The 16,926-nt window shown below is 53.0% G+C and overlaps 1 protein-coding gene and 1 long non-coding RNA gene across 2 annotated transcripts in view; one reads left to right on the forward strand and one right to left on the reverse strand.

Annotated features, from left to right (window-relative positions):
* The first annotated feature begins 1,129 nt into the window (after positions 1 to 1,129).
* Positions 1,130 to 1,640, forward strand: LOC115616016. The gene is made up of 2 exons (XR_003994203.1): positions 1,130 to 1,251; positions 1,365 to 1,640. It is a non-coding gene; the product is annotated as an uncharacterized LOC115616016 (long non-coding RNA).
* Positions 1,641 to 3,210: 1,570 nt separating this feature from the next.
* SH3RF2 (SH3 domain containing ring finger 2) overlaps positions 3,211 to 16,926 on the reverse strand; it is a 32,379-nt gene continuing 18,663 nt past the window's right edge. The window contains exons 4-8 of the mRNA XM_030504823.1: positions 13,831 to 13,925; positions 11,672 to 11,842; positions 9,828 to 10,048; positions 7,609 to 7,976; positions 3,211 to 6,720 (exon numbers count right to left, since the gene is read on the reverse strand). Coding sequence (XP_030360683.1) covers positions 6,433 to 6,720; positions 7,609 to 7,976; positions 9,828 to 10,048; positions 11,672 to 11,842; positions 13,831 to 13,925 — 1,143 coding nt within the window. The 3' untranslated portion in view covers positions 3,211 to 6,432. The remainder of the gene's footprint in view (positions 6,721 to 7,608; positions 7,977 to 9,827; positions 10,049 to 11,671; positions 11,843 to 13,830; positions 13,926 to 16,926) is intronic.

A 16,926-nucleotide genomic window follows, 5' to 3' on the forward strand; every position in this document is an offset into this window, starting at 1 on the left:
CTAATAATACGTGGTGGTGTGGGAGGAAGGAATGTGCCAGAGCCCAAGACAGCCGTACCCAGAGCTGTGGAGTGTGCCCTTCCCTCTGTTAGCCTTTTGAAAAGGCAGGTTTTGTCTGTGGTTATACAGACACAACTGGAGCTTTTCTTTCCTACTGCTTCTCTGCAGTCCCACTAAGCAAATACTCAGTGGTTCTTGAGACAGGTTTGCTCGTCAAGAGAAAAAAGGTGATTCCATGGTCATGGGAGGTCTCTGGGTGCTGGGGACCAGCAGGGGAAGGGTCGAGGCTGATTACTGCTGCAGGGGCTGGAGGGAAACCTCTGCCAGCCCTAACCCTGACGGGCCCGTCAGGTTGCTGGATACCAGCGTGCAGGAGGAGTGTCAGAGATGGGCAGAGGTGTCCTCTGCCTGGTCCAGGGGAGCTTGGGGGCAGCCCGTGGGGCCTTCTCTGCACAGCTATGGGGAGAGCAGAGTTGTGGGGACCCGGGGCCGTGGGGAGTGGGCTGCAATGGTGCACTGCTCCCATCCCTTCTCCATGGCAGCTGGGATTGTTCCTTTGCTAAAGGTTTGCTTCCTTGTAGTCTGAGTGAATTCCCTTCCAAACTGGAAGAACAACCCCCAGCACACGGGCCCGGTGCCACTTCTTGTGTGTGGCTGCGTTCATGAGGGGTTTGGCGAGCCAGAAATAGGAAGCAGGAGCTCAAGCTGGAGCCCTGGTCTCAGCCCCAGTCCCAGGTAACCCTCCTCTTCCTCACCGTTTGCTCCCGGCTGGTGAAGCAGCCACCGAAACAGGAAAGTGAGACGAAACGTGCCCGGTTTTTCATGCAAAAAGTTTTAATGGTAACACGGAGCTTCCATGGGTGGGACACTGCAGCGGGAGCTCTGCCAGGTCTGGTCCCCTGCTCCCGCCCGAGTGCCCGTGCTGCCGCTGCAGGAGGGGCCGCGATCCCTTCGCTCCATTTAATTCATCTACAGGGTACAGCTCTGAGCAGGGCTGCTATAAACTGACAGGAAGAAACTTCCGAAAGCTTAAAATGGTTTTAAACGGTTGTTTTTCAGTTACAGAAATACAAAATAAATATCTTGAAGATTAATACAAAACAAACTGAATCTTTTTGTTCATTGACTTCTCTCTTCTTCCCAAGAGTGTGTTAAATTGAAAAAGCCTTGTTAAAAAATGAACTTCACATCATGGAAAAAATATCAAGCATCACAGAGTTTGTACAAGTGTCTCTGAACCAGCAACTAAATGTATGTATTTTATTGATTCCTCCTACCCATCACCAAATAAGAGATGATTACATATCCTACTCTTTCTAAGCATATACATGTAAAAATAGTCGTTTCTGTTTTCTCATTTGTAGTGACACGGCTGTAACATTTCATGGTAATGATTCCTGGGCTCAGTGCAGAAAGAAGACAACAGAATTCCCTGCTCTGTTCCGCAGCGTCTCAAGGTAAGCCACCGCCTGCTGATCCCTGCTGCCTCCAGGGGTTATTTCAGTTGGGACTTTGGTATAACGGGATCTTTCCTCCACGTTTATCACATGGACAGTCTTCACCAGCCCGACCACCGCCCGGAGCTGCGTGTGCCATGGAGGTCTCTGATCCCTCCACAACATTCCCTTTGGAGCAGGCACGTCCCCATCGCACAGGTCTGGGTTCAGACGCTGGCTGTGAGTATTCTGAAACATTACTTTTTAAATGGGGGAGATACTGAGACTTAAGGCAAAACCCCTGAAAAACGTAAAGTCACAGCTGTTATTACACTTACAACATGGAGTTGCACAAATGAACTGCAGTAACTATTCGGCAGTGAGAAAACCTCCTAAAACAATGATCAGTGTACACCTGAACTTACACGTTCCTGAGCTGCTCCAGCATTTCCAGCTTAACCGCTTGGGGGGCACTGTCTGCATTCCCCTTTCCTAGAGCTGGGCGGAGGCGGGACCAGCTTTTCAGGCTTGGGGTTTATGCTTTATTCTCCCAGATTTTTTTCCCTCGTTTCTTGGGTTTGCTGAATCTGGAGGAGGTGCTTGGTGCTTCAGCAGTTCTTGTTTTGCTTTGGCTTATGGAAAATAAACCAGGATGAAGTCAGGAAATAAAACATATCAGTGTTCATTAACACACCTGGTGACCAAGAACGTGGCGTGGATTGGAAATCTGAATGCACAACAGCCCTGAAGGTGTTTCTCTAACACTGAGCATCATCCCCTGGGGCCCTGCGCTCCCGAATGGGCTGGGCTGGGAGCTCCTCTGTGTCCTTCTCTGCCTGGGGCGAGCAGCTTCTGGCTGGGACAGGGAGGATGTGGAGGGATCAGTCAATGTTCTGTTTTCTTACCTCTCCTCATCATTCATCACGAAGCACGGCAGCAGCTCACGCCTGGGGGTACTTGGTTACTGAAGCACTCCGAGGGTTCTGCCAGGCTGGGCAGGCGATTAGAGCTGAGCTGATGGATGATCTGATCCAGTCTCCAATTCATTAACTAATCATAAGAAACGAGCAGATTGAAAATAAGCCCCATTCAAGAGCTTGTGGAGGTTCGTTACTGGTCCCTCTGTCCCGGGTGCTGCTTTATGTGCTTTTCCAGAGCTGCTCCCAGATGCACTGCCAGCGAGCGCATGCTCTGGGTGGGAAGAGCCCCGCTGGCCCGTGCCTCCAGCTGGACAATGTATTTCACACACAGTGCACTGCAGTTGTGTTTTGCCTTTCCTAACATTGTTTTCTTTGCACTCTGTGCTGCAGCTGATGGTCTGCGGGCAACACAAGGCTGCAGACTTGGTGGATCCACAGGGCCAGGCCTTGGAACAGCCTCTGCCCACCACTGAGCGTGCGGAGGGGAGACATCCCTGGGACAATGGAGCGGCCTTTCCCTGTGAGCCCTCCTGGCCAACCGGGAATGACAAAACAGGCTCCCTGTGCCAATGCCTAACCTCTCTTCACTGGGGAAATGGGCTGAAGAGAGTCTGGAGGGTGGAAAGACAGGAGGGAAGTTAAATAGATGTATATATAAAAAGAACAGAAACCCTTGAAGCGCTCGCCCGCCTCCATGTGAAGCTACCACCCTCCTGCCAACATGTGATGCCTCCCTTTTCACTGCTGCCCAACCAACAAAAATAAAAACAGGATGGCAGGGGTTTGGAGCAGATCCGCAGGGAAGATGCAGCCCAGAGCTGAACCAAGCATGCGACATTTGCTCATGCTCCAGGAAGCCGGTGGGCTGATGCTGCTTGCAGAGTAAAGGTGGTTGGAGTGACTGTTCCAGAACAGAGGGGTTTAGTCTGGTGCATTTGGAGAATTGCTCCTGACAGACCCAGTGGATGTTGGCTTCTCCATGTAGACAGGGGCCACTCGTTGGGCACTGCCTTGCTCAGTGTCAAAGCTCCGGGGCAGTTCAAGGAGGTCCTGCTTTAGCCTGGGCTTTTGGAAGCAGAAGGTCTGAGTTCTAGTCCCTCTTCCTTGGGATGTTCCTGGTGAAGTTAACATGGTCCAGATGCTTCCTCCTAGGTGTTGCCAGGGGAGGAGGTGAGGAGGACTTGGCAGTTTTGCTCAGGGGGCTGCAGTATGAAACCCGTGGGCAGGTATGGCTATGGGAACCAGATGCTTATTAGAGCTGTTGCTTTAAAATATGCCTTGTTTTCAGTTCTCTCTCCCTACATATTTTGAATATATTTAGGGCACTTATCACCATAGCATCAAAGCACTGAAATATCCTGTGCAAGGAACTGAGACATCTGTCCCAAAATAGCTGCCTGCTCTTTTACCAAAGCACTGGTTTCGCTCTGAGTGCTCCCTTTCCCCGCCATTGCCCATGACTCTGTGTGCACACGAGTGCTGGAGCTTTCTCTGTCCCCATCAGCCCAACGCTGTCACTCGTCACAGTGCAGCGGGTCAGGGGCCAAGCCCAGGAGAGATTTGTGATGATTTGTGGTGTATTTGTCTTACGACTTCAGTATCGTGTCGTGAGCTGAGTGGTTCTGTATGGGTGATGTGAAGCATTATTGCTGTTTATCTTGCTATGAGAGGATAGAGAGTGGCTTTGTTCCATGAAAGCAATGTTCTGAACCCATCATGTGAGCAGAATCTGGCTGTCGGAACCCAGAGAGATGTGCAGAAAGACTCTATGGCTTGTTAAGCCTTAAGGCATGCTGAGCACCTTTAGCTTTTCCTGATGTTCCTGGTGTCCCCTGATGCCTACTGTGTCCATTTGGTAAATGGGGCTGAAGAAGCTGCTGTTTCTCCTTGTATTTGGGCTTTGGCAGGACCGAGGTGTGAGAAACAGAGCTGCAGTCGCCTCTGCTGCTCTGTGAGACTTTCATTTTGCAGCACCAAACTGAACTTCAAATCCTTCCTCACTGCCTGGCCCCACACGCCTGCTTCCCATGTGAAACCCTGCTGCGCTGGTGGGTACATTCACACGGTGACTTCCTTCAGTCACATCCCTCTCACCCCGGTGAGTGACGGGGCGTCATTTTCTTCTTGCCCCTCGTCTTCAGCTGCCTCTCTGTGTGCAGACTGCACTGAGCAACATCCCGAGCACGGCAGTCCCTGGTTGCTCCCTGGTCGTGAGGAATCTCCTCCTGAGCTCCTGATGGGACGGGCACCGGGGCCCCGCAGGGCAGGGTTAATGGCCACTAACACGGGGAGGTCTCGGGCCGGAGCCGGTCCCTGGCTGCTTGCCTCGTCCCTGGCTCTCCAGGGACGTGGAGCTGTTCATCCTCTTGTTAGCACACAGACAATGATCACATCTGGAGCAGGCGTGGGCAGGCAGCCTCTCTGTCCCCTCCAAACCAACGCTAGAAATGACTGCATGAGCTGGTCCTGGACATACCTAATGCAATTCTCTTTATTTCTCAATGTGCTTGGCAGAAGTGGATGATCTTGGTTACAGAACCAACTGATGTGGTCCTCTGGTTTAGAGAGGTGTCTTCAGCAAAGAAGTGGTGTGTCTTCTCCGAGATGTTCAACTGTCTCTGAGGTGGCACTGCTGACAGCCATGTTCACTCTCTGATTTGAAACTGGCACCACCTTTTATACCTGGGCAAGCTGCACATTTTCAGTTTGCTGGGAGCACAAGGTAAGAGCTTATCTGTGCCTCTGGTGGTTTCTGTGCTACTGCAAATCCCTGCAGCCAGATGCCAGCTTCCTGCTCCACAGACAGAAAAAGGGCTGTAGACCAGGAAATGATTTTACGTGTTCCCTTTTCTCAGTTCCAGAAGAAAATGTCCTTCTCTGGGGCTGTGCCAGTGCCTTGGAGCATTTCTGTTGGCCAGTGGAGTTAACTGTGTGCTGTCAGCTGCGGATGTGATTTTACAGCAGGTTTGGATGATGCACAGCCGCAAGTTTGGGGATGGAGCGGTCGGTGGTCGCAGCGAGGGCAGGAATTGCTGGTCTAGAAACAGGCAATAAACCCGATTCTGAACCCCAGGAGCTGCTGTGTGGGGTTTGCTGGGGGCAGTGCCAGCTGGGCCCTGTGTCCCCGGGGCTCACACGGGGAGGCTTGAACTGGGGCCGGCTGAACACCGGAGCTGGTGCTGCGGTGGCAGAGGCTGGGCTGCGGTGTGGCCAGTGCTGGGTTCTGCTCTGTCACACGGTGTTTCATGCATCTTAATGTAGCCTTGAACCCATGAATTCCCCTTAGGATATTTACAAAAGCAATATTGGAATGGGAAGGAGTTGGAGGGAGCTTGTGGACTACTAGGAGGTAGCTGATGGGTAGTTAGAGGAGACCAGGCAATGAGGAGAAGCAAGATTCAATACCCCTGTCTGCAGAATCTTGACTGCGGTCATGGCATGTCCCTTTCATTGTCCCTTTCCTCTCCAAATCACCTTTTAAACTGTATTCTGGTTAAAAGTCCTGGACTAAAATCAAACAGAAAAGCAACCAACCAACATAAAAAAATAATCTGCGTGACTCCCCCTCAAAAGGCAACACAAACCATTAGCCAGGAGCTGACTGATCGTGATTTATGGTTTCTTTACCCTGCAGAAGCAGGAGGGTAATGAACCAGTGTTTTGATCTCTGTGGGCTTCCCTGCAGCAGGGAGGAGATCAAAACAAGCTGAACTATTCCTGATTCCCACACGTGCTCTTCCCCCTCCCGCTCCTCCTCTGCTGCTGTTGGCAGCCTCACAGGACACCAGAGAACATCAGTCTTGTGGATGCCACAAACCCACCTCGGCCGGGCCAGGACAGGGCTCTCCCAGGCAGGGATAGGTGTTGTCCTGTCCTGTCCTGTCCTGCTCCCTCGGGAGCAACCCCAGTTCTCTGCAGCCTCAGAGCGGTGGGTGCTGAGGGTGCTGGTGGTGGGAGGTGTTGGGGACACAGGGAATACCTGCGGTGGTGGCAGGCTGCTGCGGGTGCGGGGTGCTCGCCCCTCGCAGGAGCAGGGAGAGGCGCAGGAGTGTGAGGGAGGCAGAGCGGAGTCACCCTCAGTTGGCAGACACGCTGCTGTAGCTCTTCCTGATGGGGAAGGTGAGCTGCCCCGAGAGGTCCAGCGACAGCGCCTTGGGGTGCAGCGCCCGCCGCTGGGGCAGGGGGCTGGCGCTGGGCCTGGGCGAGTAGAGCACGGCCAGCTCGGGGCCCGCCAGCCCGGCCTCCGGTGCCACAGCCTCGGCCAGCGGCTCCGTCCTGCTGCGGAGCAGGCTCGGGGACGGCTGCAGGCTGTGCCGCTTGGGTGGTGGTGGGCTGTGGTTCTGGAACCTCACCGTCTTCACTTGCTGCAAGAGAAGGGACTCGAGTCACAGTGGGAAAAGCAGCTGCCCACCCCCCCTCACTGTGATCCCCCCTGGGGAGCCAGGGGGGAACCGGGGGGCTGCCGGCTCCTTCCCGAGGGCTGATGGTGGCTGTGGAGGAGCCTGGTATGATGGAGGTGGAGGGGAGCTGTGGGGAGCGCTCTGCAGGGACCCGGGCACTCGATCCGGAGCCCTCGTTGGCTTAGAGCAGAGAGTGAGGGCAGGTGGAGGGAGCGTGGCCTGTCCCATGCACCCCTCGCCCAGAGCCCGCAGTCTGTCTCCATCTGGTGATGCTCTCCTGGGGGCTCTGAGGCCGGTTGGGCTTTCAGGGGCTTGTGGAGCGGTTTGCTCTTTGGATGCCGCGGGAGGTGAAAGTTGCTACGAGGGCAGTTTGCAGAATGATTTTTATCATTATGAAATTGCCCTCTGGCTGCCAGAGGGGAAAGAACTTCCTGTTCCAAATGGTTCAGCCAAAGCAACATGGGGAAGATGAGGGGAGCTCTGTAGAGACCAGCTTGACATGAGGTCTAACACCCAGGTCTGTGGCATTTGCTCATTCACTCCCAAACTCTCAGGGACCTCGGTGGGATTCCTGCCTGATTTAAGATCTCAGAATAGTCTAAAGATTTGATCATGACTGAATGCGAGTTTATGTGCAGAGACACTTTGCAGCATCTTGCCTTTCTAAAGGGCTTAATCTGATCAGCAGCACCAGCAACAAAAATAGCCCATTTCTTAATGCAGGTACCAATCCCAGTGGTTTCTATCAGTAGAAAACCTGTTGGGAATGGCACAGATCCGTGGTGGGATCTGGGCTGGCACTGAGCACCCGCCAGGCTGGGGACCCCGGAGCTGCGGTGACCATGGCCCTACCTTCTCGGCGCTGTTGCGGGAGGTTTCGGGCTTCACCAGGATGGACGGCGGGGCCGACGCGGGCGGCTTGGGGGCTGCCTCGCTCTTTGCTGGGGGATCTTTGGCATCCAGGACCACGGAGCTGCACACGGAGGGGGTTCTGCTTTCCCCTCCTCTGACCACGAGCACCGGGGACGCGTCGTGGGAGAAGTTTGTCCTCGCTCCTGCCTCGGCCGCGCCGGCGCTGGGGGTGATGCTCTGTGGCGCGGGGCTGAGGTGCTGGTAGAGCTGAATCTGCTGAGGCCGCAACACCGTGGTGAGCGGACGCCGGAGGGAGCCAGCAACATGGACGGGGGTCCCAGCCTGCCCTGGCCTCTGCAGGGATCCGTCTGGGGAGCAAGAACCGTTTGGAAAGGAGTCAGCAGGACTCAGCATGGTACAGACAAAGCATGGAGGCAGAAGTGAGCAGTGGTTACAGCCCTGCACCAACAGCCCCCTCCATGGGGCTGCTGCGGGGTTGTAGCTCCCAGGGATCACCACGCACCCATCCCATGCAGTAACCCCATGTGCAGCAACACTCTCTGCATCCCCAGACTCTCCTTGGGATGCAGCCACTCCGCTGAACCCTGCAAGGCCAGCAACCCAAACCCCTCAATCGCCCTGTAATGGCACAACAACTTATGCCACAAATTCTCCTGGGTAGGAGTGAGTTTCTGAGAGCTTGCCCTGCCTCTTCCTGGCCTGCAGATACTCTTGGTGCAAACACTGAAGTGTGTTAAACCTGAACACAGGCTGCAGAGCCTCAGCACGACCTGCCCAGCCGTTCCTGCCCAGCTCCTGAGCTGAGAACCCGGTGTGGGAAGCGCTGTGATGAGCAGGTAGGACTGGACACGGCCCTGCAGGGACGGGGTGATGAGGGGTGACCGTGTTGGGGACACAGGCTGCTGGGGAACAGAAATCACCCCCTGAACTGAAACCTCCCCTGGGAACACCCCTATGATGGGTCCTAATGCGGCCCTGGGTGCTCTCTGCTCCCTCCCCACGGTCTCTTTGCTGACGTGCTATTGGGAGCCCTGCTCCTGCCCTTGCCAGCCGTGCTGGCTGCTGTTCCCATCTGGCTTTTCCCAGCTGCTTTCCCACATGCAGCTCAGGAAGTCACTTGCTTTATTTCTCCTGCAGCTTCTTGCTGCTCACAAGATTGACTTTTTACTTGTTTTTTTAAGCAGAGGCCACCACAGGGGATTGAGCCTTTTACAGTGAAACAGCTCTTCAGATAAACCCAATTTGGAGACCAACCCACTGCCAGTGGCCATGCAGGGCAGCGCCTGCTCCAGCAGCAGCAGCTCCTCCGGCGAGCACTAGGAATGCACCACGTAGTTGCCCAAATGCGGTTGGAAATGTGTCACAGAACAGCAGGCGCGGGGTGAAGATGGGCCCTGCCAGCCTCGGTGAAAGAGTGCAGCTGAGCTCTGCATAACCCTGCACACAGGGTTCTCCTGTGCCGAGCCAGAAACCAGGATTGCCAAGGTACCAGCAGCTTGGGAATGCCATGGGGGAACACTGGCTCCACGGGGGTCACTGCAGCCCCTCTCCCTGCCCCCTGTCCCTTGGGGGTGTTTCCTGCACCCCCGGGCATGTGTGAATGAGATGGTTTGAATCTTTGAGAGGAAAAACCAGAGCCAATAGGAGATTTTCCCCTCTAGCTCTCTGCTGCATCAAGGCTTTTGACTTCCTGACTTCACTGGGTAACTCCTGCTTTCTTTTGTTTGGTGAAGTATCCTTCTCACCTTCAGGCTATGTGCGATTTTAAGCACCTTGAATATTTCCAAGCTGAACTGTTTTCCTCCTGAAATAGGGATGCTCTTGAGCATCCTCCTGCACACTTCCCGATTTTTTTGTATTCTGAGTTGCCAGCACTACATGAAGTGTTCATATTCGGGACGCTGCCCATGCTCAGCACTGCAGCCTGGCTGTGACGAGACCCCTTGGAAAGACCCTTCTCGAGAAGCCACTTCACACTGGGGATACACAGCTGGGTGACACCGCGGTCACTGCACCTCTGAACGCGGGGACACCGGGGGAGACGCTGTGCGTGCCCCGGGGAACGGCTGGTCCCCGCCTGAGGCGGGTCCCTCCGGAGAGCTGCGGTTCTGGCAGGGAGCAGCGCTGGCAGCCGCGGTGCTGACCGCATGGGGGGACCCGTCCGGCTCCTCCCTCCACAGCCCCCCGCAGGCACTTACTCTTCCTCGCGCTGCCGCGGCCGCGCCGCAGCGGTGCCGGTCCCGCGGCGGCCGCGCTCCTCCCGGGCGAGGGCACGGGCACGGGCAGCAGCGCCGGCTTCAGCGGCCGGCTCTGCCTGGCGCCGTGCTCGGGGGCGCTGCCCTGCGAGGACAGCGAGGAGGTCGACAGCGTCCACGTGGCGTACAGGGAAGGCATCTTCGAGTCGGAGAGGTTCGGTTTCCTGTTCGAGAAGGAGCAGACGGTCAGCTCATGCGGCACTTGGGGGCTTGTGGGGAGAGCAGGGGTTTGCCCAGCAGGGATCCCGATGGTTCTGTGTGCCTGCACTGCCCAAGCCGGGGCTCTGGTGGTCAACGCTACGGACCAGGTTTCTGATTCCATTATAATGGGGGCTTTCATCTTTCTGCACCTGATTTACAAGAAATTATTCCCATGCAGGGTTAGGATTGGTTACAGAAACCCCATGGCCTTTCAGAAGGGGCCTCCAGACACCAGCCCTCCCTCTGTGCTTTGCCCAAACTGCCTGCCCTTACCCCTAGCCCGTCCCTGTATGTGCTGGGCAGCACCTACAGCAACGCTGTCAGAGGCAGCTTTGGTGCAGGAGCAGCTTCTCCTGCCTTCCCTAGGGACATCACCATCACCTGAAGCCACTAAACTGCCCAAACCCTGCAGTCTTCCCCACCAGCACACTGGCAAACACTGCTCCGGATTCCTTGAGAGAGTGGGCCACAGTGAAATCCTCTTGTGAGCTCCTTAGGGAAGGAAAAAACATTCCTCTGATGATTCTTCACCTTTTTGGGGGTGGAGGAATGATTTATGGTTTGATAACTGAGCAGTGATTCATCAAATAGCTCAGGCATCAATTTATTATGAAGACATTTCCTAAGAAGGACAGAATAGCAGCTCCAAACCCAGCGTTGTGGTTGGGATGCTTTATGAGGCTATTTAGGGTGACGGGGCTGTGCTCTCCAATATTTGTTTGTGCTGTCCTTGGTGAGGTGGGGCTGTGGTGTTGTTGGAAGCTTGATGGTGAAAAAATGAGCTGGGGACATGGAGACTAATCACTGGTGCTCCTGAGCGTGGGGAGGGTGCAGGGGGCAGAACTGGGTTCAGAGCAGCACTGGGACCTCTACTGAACCAGCTGTTCCTTGTCTCTCTGCCTGGCCTGAGCGTGTCTCAGGGGAACTGGGGGCACAGGCAAGTTTTTTTCCCCTCTCCTAAACAGTATATTTTAATTATTGCTGTTCATAATGCATGTTTGCTGAGATCAATGACATCCAGTCCTTAAACGCCTGTTCTGAAGACAGTATTTTGGCTCTAAAAGAGCCTTCAACATGTGGTTTCCCTCCTGGCAGGAAAAAAGAAAGACTGGAATCACCCAGAAGGAATAAAGGCGAGTCTGAGCACAGACACGCTGCCGTCCATCCCGGCTCCCACACTAACTCATCAGTGCCGGTGTGTCAGCTCTGCCAGAGCTCCTGGACTGAATTACGCAGTGATGGGAGAAGCTGCTGCTGCCTCTGTTGACCTCCCAGGTTTCAGACAAGTGGATGAAGGCTGATGTGCTGTTCACTCACCCCAACCGTGTGGCCCCCGAGGGGATGCTGCTGGCCCCCCTCTCCCCACCATGGCCCCAGCTGCTGGAGGGAGTCGCGATTCCCACATGGTGCAGCCAAGTCGGGACATGGAGAAACTAAAGCGGTGAGAGCTGCCGGGAGTCATCCTGCCCGGAGAGGAATCCCAGCCCCCATTAGTGCTGAGATTTCTGTGCAGGAATGAGAAAACACCAAATCCCGTGTGTTACCCACTCCCCTCCACAAGTTGTTTCATGTAGGAAAAGCCAGACCTGAAGAGGGGAGCGACGTAGTTGCTGGGGAAGACGCCTGCTCTCCCGGTGACAAGGGACATGCCCCGCAGCCATCCATCGTGGTCCTTCCCAAAGACACGGACCCCTTCTCCCTTCTGCAGCTCCAGCTCATCTGGCCCGTGAGCCGCGTAGGAATGGAGAGCCACGCACCTGAGGAGACAGGGTGAGGGAGGAGGATGCTGGAGCAGATCCCAAGGCTCTGGGTTTAACTGTGCTATGGAAGCCTCTGCAGCCAGCCCCGATCAACTGTCTGGGTGCTGCCATTATCGTGGAAAAAACTCACAGGGAAGAAACTGCCCCAGACTTCAGGCCAAAGGGGATGTGAATAAGAGAGGAGCCGACAGGAAAGGAGAACAAAGCAGAGCCCATCAGTGCTTTGTGTCCCAAGGGCCAGCCAAGCCAACCATGGGTGACAAGTGTTAGGGAGGAGAGAGCTGCTGCTCTCCACCTCACACAGTGAAATAACTGATCAAGGGCTCATGTGTACCTGTCCTAAGGCAAAGCAGCATGAAAGTGTGCAGGTAGGATGGATGCTGTGTCCAGCAATAGCATCGAGAATACATTCTGCCTTTGAAGTAGGTGGTGAGCCAGAGGCCTTGCATCTGCTTGCCTTGAGCATCATCTGGAGGTGTGAGGCACAGGAGAAGCACTGCTCGTACAGCAACCTGTGTGTTAACCCCATCTTCCTCCCTTTCCTCCTCCTCCTCCTGTGAGCAGAAGAGACTAATGCTGGGACTTCAGCTGCTGCCACCAGGGCTTTGAGGACAAAGTGGGCAAAGAAGGAGGCACACGGCTCCTCTCCGGGCTAGCAAGGACACTGGGCTGGAAATTCATTTGAGATCCCCTCTGGAGCTCTCTGTTGTGATTCTGGGACTAGATAAGGGGATGAAGCTTTGCTCTCCACAGCAAACCACGAGCACAAGAAAATGACATATTTTTCAGAACTTTCCCAATATTGTTCTTTAAGGAACTTTAACTTGTCTCCAGTGGAACACATTTAATTGCACTGTTGGTTTGTTTTTTGTTTCCAAGGGGAATGTGAGCTGCTCTCAAATATTAACGAGTTACAGACCAATACAGTGATTATGAGATATCATCTAAAAAATAGAAACCAGAGACTAGTGTCTGGATAGTCAAGGGCTGCCCCATAACTTTTAAAAGATTTTTATCTGGGTGTTGTTCACAACAACCACTTGAAAGTTTGCCTTGAACCGCCTGTCTCTGTAAAGTGACTTTACTTGCACAGGCCAGGTGAGGTTCAGCTAAGGGAGTTCTGATTCTGCAAGTTTATCACTTCATACAGGATTCATCTTGAGGGGCAGGATGTGCAGATGTTGGTTTGATATTGCAGGATTGGAAAAGGAGCTGTGCCAAAGAGGCAGCTGGTTGAACACTTTAACACGATCCTCACTCTACAAATAATTTTAAGGTGTGAGGAGTTTGCTTGCGCTCAGGATCAGGGGTGTGTGGTAGTCTTGGGTGCCCTGTGCTAATGCATGGATGTAGCAAACATCACGAGCGTAGCACAGATTGCCGCTATCACTCGTGTACTTGTGCTTCCAGAGGTCGGGCTCGATACTGCGGAGGTGCTAATTGCCATGTAGGCAGCGTGTTGCTGTGCTGTTGTCATTAGGCAGCTCACTACAGTGCCAGGCTGATGAATCTTATCTAGGGGAAAACAAATCACTGCAATACATCAGCTGCAAATTTCAATTCTGGGAAAGTTTTAAAAGATTGGATCATTCAAAACACCACTGGCCTGCTTCAAAATAAGTACCTGGAGGCACTTCAGCAGCAATTGGTTTCTTTATATTTAAAAGATCTAAAATGGACTGTTGACTAATAGGCAGGACTATATATATCTATAAATACCGAAGTGAGGTAGTAAGCTGCAAGGACAGTTCACCTGCTGGGAATAGAACAATTCAACCTTGATACTAAGTCTCTTGTGAGCCCTTGCCTAGAACCATCCAAGCACATTCCTACATGGATCTGCATTGGATCCAAGTGCACGGGAACTGTGCCCTGCTCTGCCTTTACCTCCCAGCTCCCAAGAGCCTGGGGCTGGATAAGCCTGAGGTGAAGGGAGAGGAAATTACATGACACCTCCCCCAAGGTATTCGGGTTTCCGTACGTACATATAGGCTGATATGTGGTGCTGCAGATGGGGAAGAGTGACGATGGCTGCTGAGTGCCCCAGCGATCCTGGCACAGGGTAGTAGGATGCACTGACCTACAGAGAGAAAGAAAGCAAAGAAAACCATGTGCTAATCTGAATATGGACTGACTGTAGCCACTGGAAGAGCAGCTAAAGGTGTTTGAGAGGCTTCACCCACCCTTCAAAAAAACCAACAACAACCAAAGATGTTTGAGAAGAAAGAAGAGTTTGGAGCATTTGACAAAATCCCCTGTCCCTGGTGCCTGCTCCAGGAAGGAAAGAGAGTTTGGGAAAACAGTGTTTCAAGCCCAGACTTTGCTGACTAGGAGGAGACCGTCACGTCTGTCAGGTGAGGACTGCTATAATCGCTGCTGTTTCACTCGTTATTTATGTAGCTCTAGCTGGGAGTACTGGCATTGTCTAAACCCTAAATAACACAGTCCTTGCCCCAGTGATCTTTTAATAACTGTTATTAAAGCTCTTTACTACGTCTGTGGCGCCCCGAGTTGCTCCATAGCCCCATGTGTACATGGAGCTCTGGCTGTGCCAGGAGGAGCAGCAGCGTGAGAGCGTGGGCAGAGGCTCCTCACTCGGGTTTGGTTTGGTGTGACCCTTTCCCACCATCATTCTGCATCTGCAGGGAGGTACCTCAGCTCCGTTTCTGCTGTTAAAGGTGATCACCTCGAACGCGACACGTGGAGGTTTAAGTGTCTCCTCCACATTTTTCCCCTCTTGGGGCCCCATCTCCTGGACCGTGTATTGGCATCTTCGCCCTTGGCTGGGAGACTCGCAGTGTGGGAGGGTTATCCGTGTTCCAGCGAAGGGAGGCGCTGGCTGGATCCTGCTGGGAGCTGTGTGGTAGTATGCTTTAAAGGAAATATTTCCCTTGCTGGTTGCAAACATACATAGCAGCCAGGGTGCGAGGTCTTTCAAAGAAAACGGAGAGTTTTCTCGGGAAGGCAGTGACCCTTCCCGTTCCCGGCAAAGCCCAGCTGTCTTTCAAATGGCAAGGGAAAACAGATCAAGCTGAAATTTTTGACCTGTCCTGGCTCTCTGCCTTGTTTAGATGTCCAGCAGTGAGGCAGAGGATTAGTGGGAACAAGGACACATCCAGAGGTGGTCACTCCGGGTGGGGGGCTGGAGCTGTGGCTGTAATGCCCTGTGGGTCTGCATCGCTTTGCTCTGCTCTGGAGCCTCTCCAGGGCTGATCTGTCCCTTCTACAGCACAAAAAGGTACCCCGGGGTGAGCTGCTGTGAGCCAGCTGCCCGTCCCCGTTGGAATGCTGGAAGGCATCAGCTGTGTTGTACCGTGCTGGGATGTGAAAGTGAAGTTCCCAGCAAGGCAGGGCAGCTGCCCTGGCATCCCTGGGGAATCTCAGGCCAGGGAAAGTCACTGGGCTGGGATGTGGCTGGCAGTCCTGCTCGCCAGCAAAGACCACAGCACCTTTCATGAGGAGGTTGTCAGGGCTTTAATCTCTCGTTCATTTCCAATCTAATTTCTGGTGGTCATGTCTGTAACTCGGTACTGGAGCACTGGCTTAGCAAGGACCAAGGCAGAGCATAAGTGACTCACCAGCTCTGTTGCTCTCCAGTGAATTAAGTTAATTAAACCCCAGCAACTGTAGGTCTGTCTCCGGACCTGGAGTGGCAGGTCAGCTTCAAACCAGCTTTGTGTTCCATGTTTTCTAGTCCAGGCAGGGGCAGACCAGGCTCTTACATAAATAAAGCTGATTGGAAATTATAGTTCTGTTTTCATGATTTTCATAATCAAAACCTCTGAAGTTCGGGGATTTGGAGGGGTTCTTTTCCTGCATTGGAGCAAAATAACAACCTGTTGCTGGTTTTCCTGACGAACTGTGGTGAAATGTCCACTTTTGGGTGGAAAGCTTCATGTTTTCCATCTCTATAACCCCTCTGCTTGGAAGCAGCGATCCTTCCAGAGCCTGCATCAAAGCTGGGTTTGTATTTTCAACAGAGAGGAAAAAGACTGAATGATTTTCCAGGCACGTGTAACTGATTTCAGCATTCACTTCTGCTGATCTCTTGTGAGTACCTTGCAATCCCTTAGAAGTACAAGGAGTTTATTTCCTGCCTCTCCTAAAATCTCTCTCTTGCTACATTTCCCTATCTAGGTTGTCACCAAGGGGATTTCCAGCTCGACTCCTCTATACTCTGCTGACACCGACAGTTCCCTGTTGAGAGGTTTGTGAGATGCCTCATGGGGAGGGAGATCATCTGCATTCCACCACAGGGCTGTTGGTGCTCTTGGTGCTCCTGAAAGCTGGGTCCTGCAAGTTTCAGCTTATTTATTACCTAGAAAACCCAAATGCACTGGATGCAGATGCCAGGTTTATCAGCCCCCTTCAACAAGCAGCAAAGGGTTGCACTGAAGGACACTTCACTGCTGGTGCTTCGGGGGATACTAAGACCCCTTGGTCTCCCTCAAATGTCTGTAGTCTCACAGCTTAGGGCAAGTCTCATGTAATAACTACAGGGTACTGGAAAATTCCCTCTTTTTTTGACCCCTGCCCCAAGGAAAGCAATGAACATCCATTCAAAATGTGTGGATTTGTTTTTAAATTACCAGGGAATCACATGAAAACATATCAATTAAGGATGCATTCAACCCACTCTCTTCTTTACTGTTTCTAATAACAGAAGACCCCAGCTTGATACTTGTACTCTGGGCTGAGTTTTCAGGGCTGGCAGCAGACACAACTGTTCTTTACTTCCAGTCTTCTGTCTTACCTGGAGTAGTTTAAACCCAGGAAACACAGATCTTTTCCCTCCAGGTAATGTGGTGTATATACAATTAATTGCATGGATCAACTGCACTTTTGGAGATGTGCTGCTGTTTTTCCAGAGTCTCAGCACTTGCTACTGAAGCTGAACTTCCTCTGAAGCTGCTGAGCCGGGTAAACCAGCCCTTGGGATCAGCATCACTTCCTGTCTTTCCCATTACTCCTCAATCCTGCATCTTTGTTCTGATCACGCAGCTGCCTTATCAACAAATTAATCCCTGCAGCTTTTCCATCTGATTTATACTAGGAAAAAGGATGAGTGACCTCAGTGGGAT

The sequence above is a fragment of the Strigops habroptila genome, chromosome 12 (genome assembly GCF_004027225.2).
Source record: "Strigops habroptila isolate Jane chromosome 12, bStrHab1.2.pri, whole genome shotgun sequence".
Classification (NCBI taxonomy): Eukaryota; Metazoa; Chordata; class Aves; order Psittaciformes; family Psittacidae; genus Strigops; species Strigops habroptila.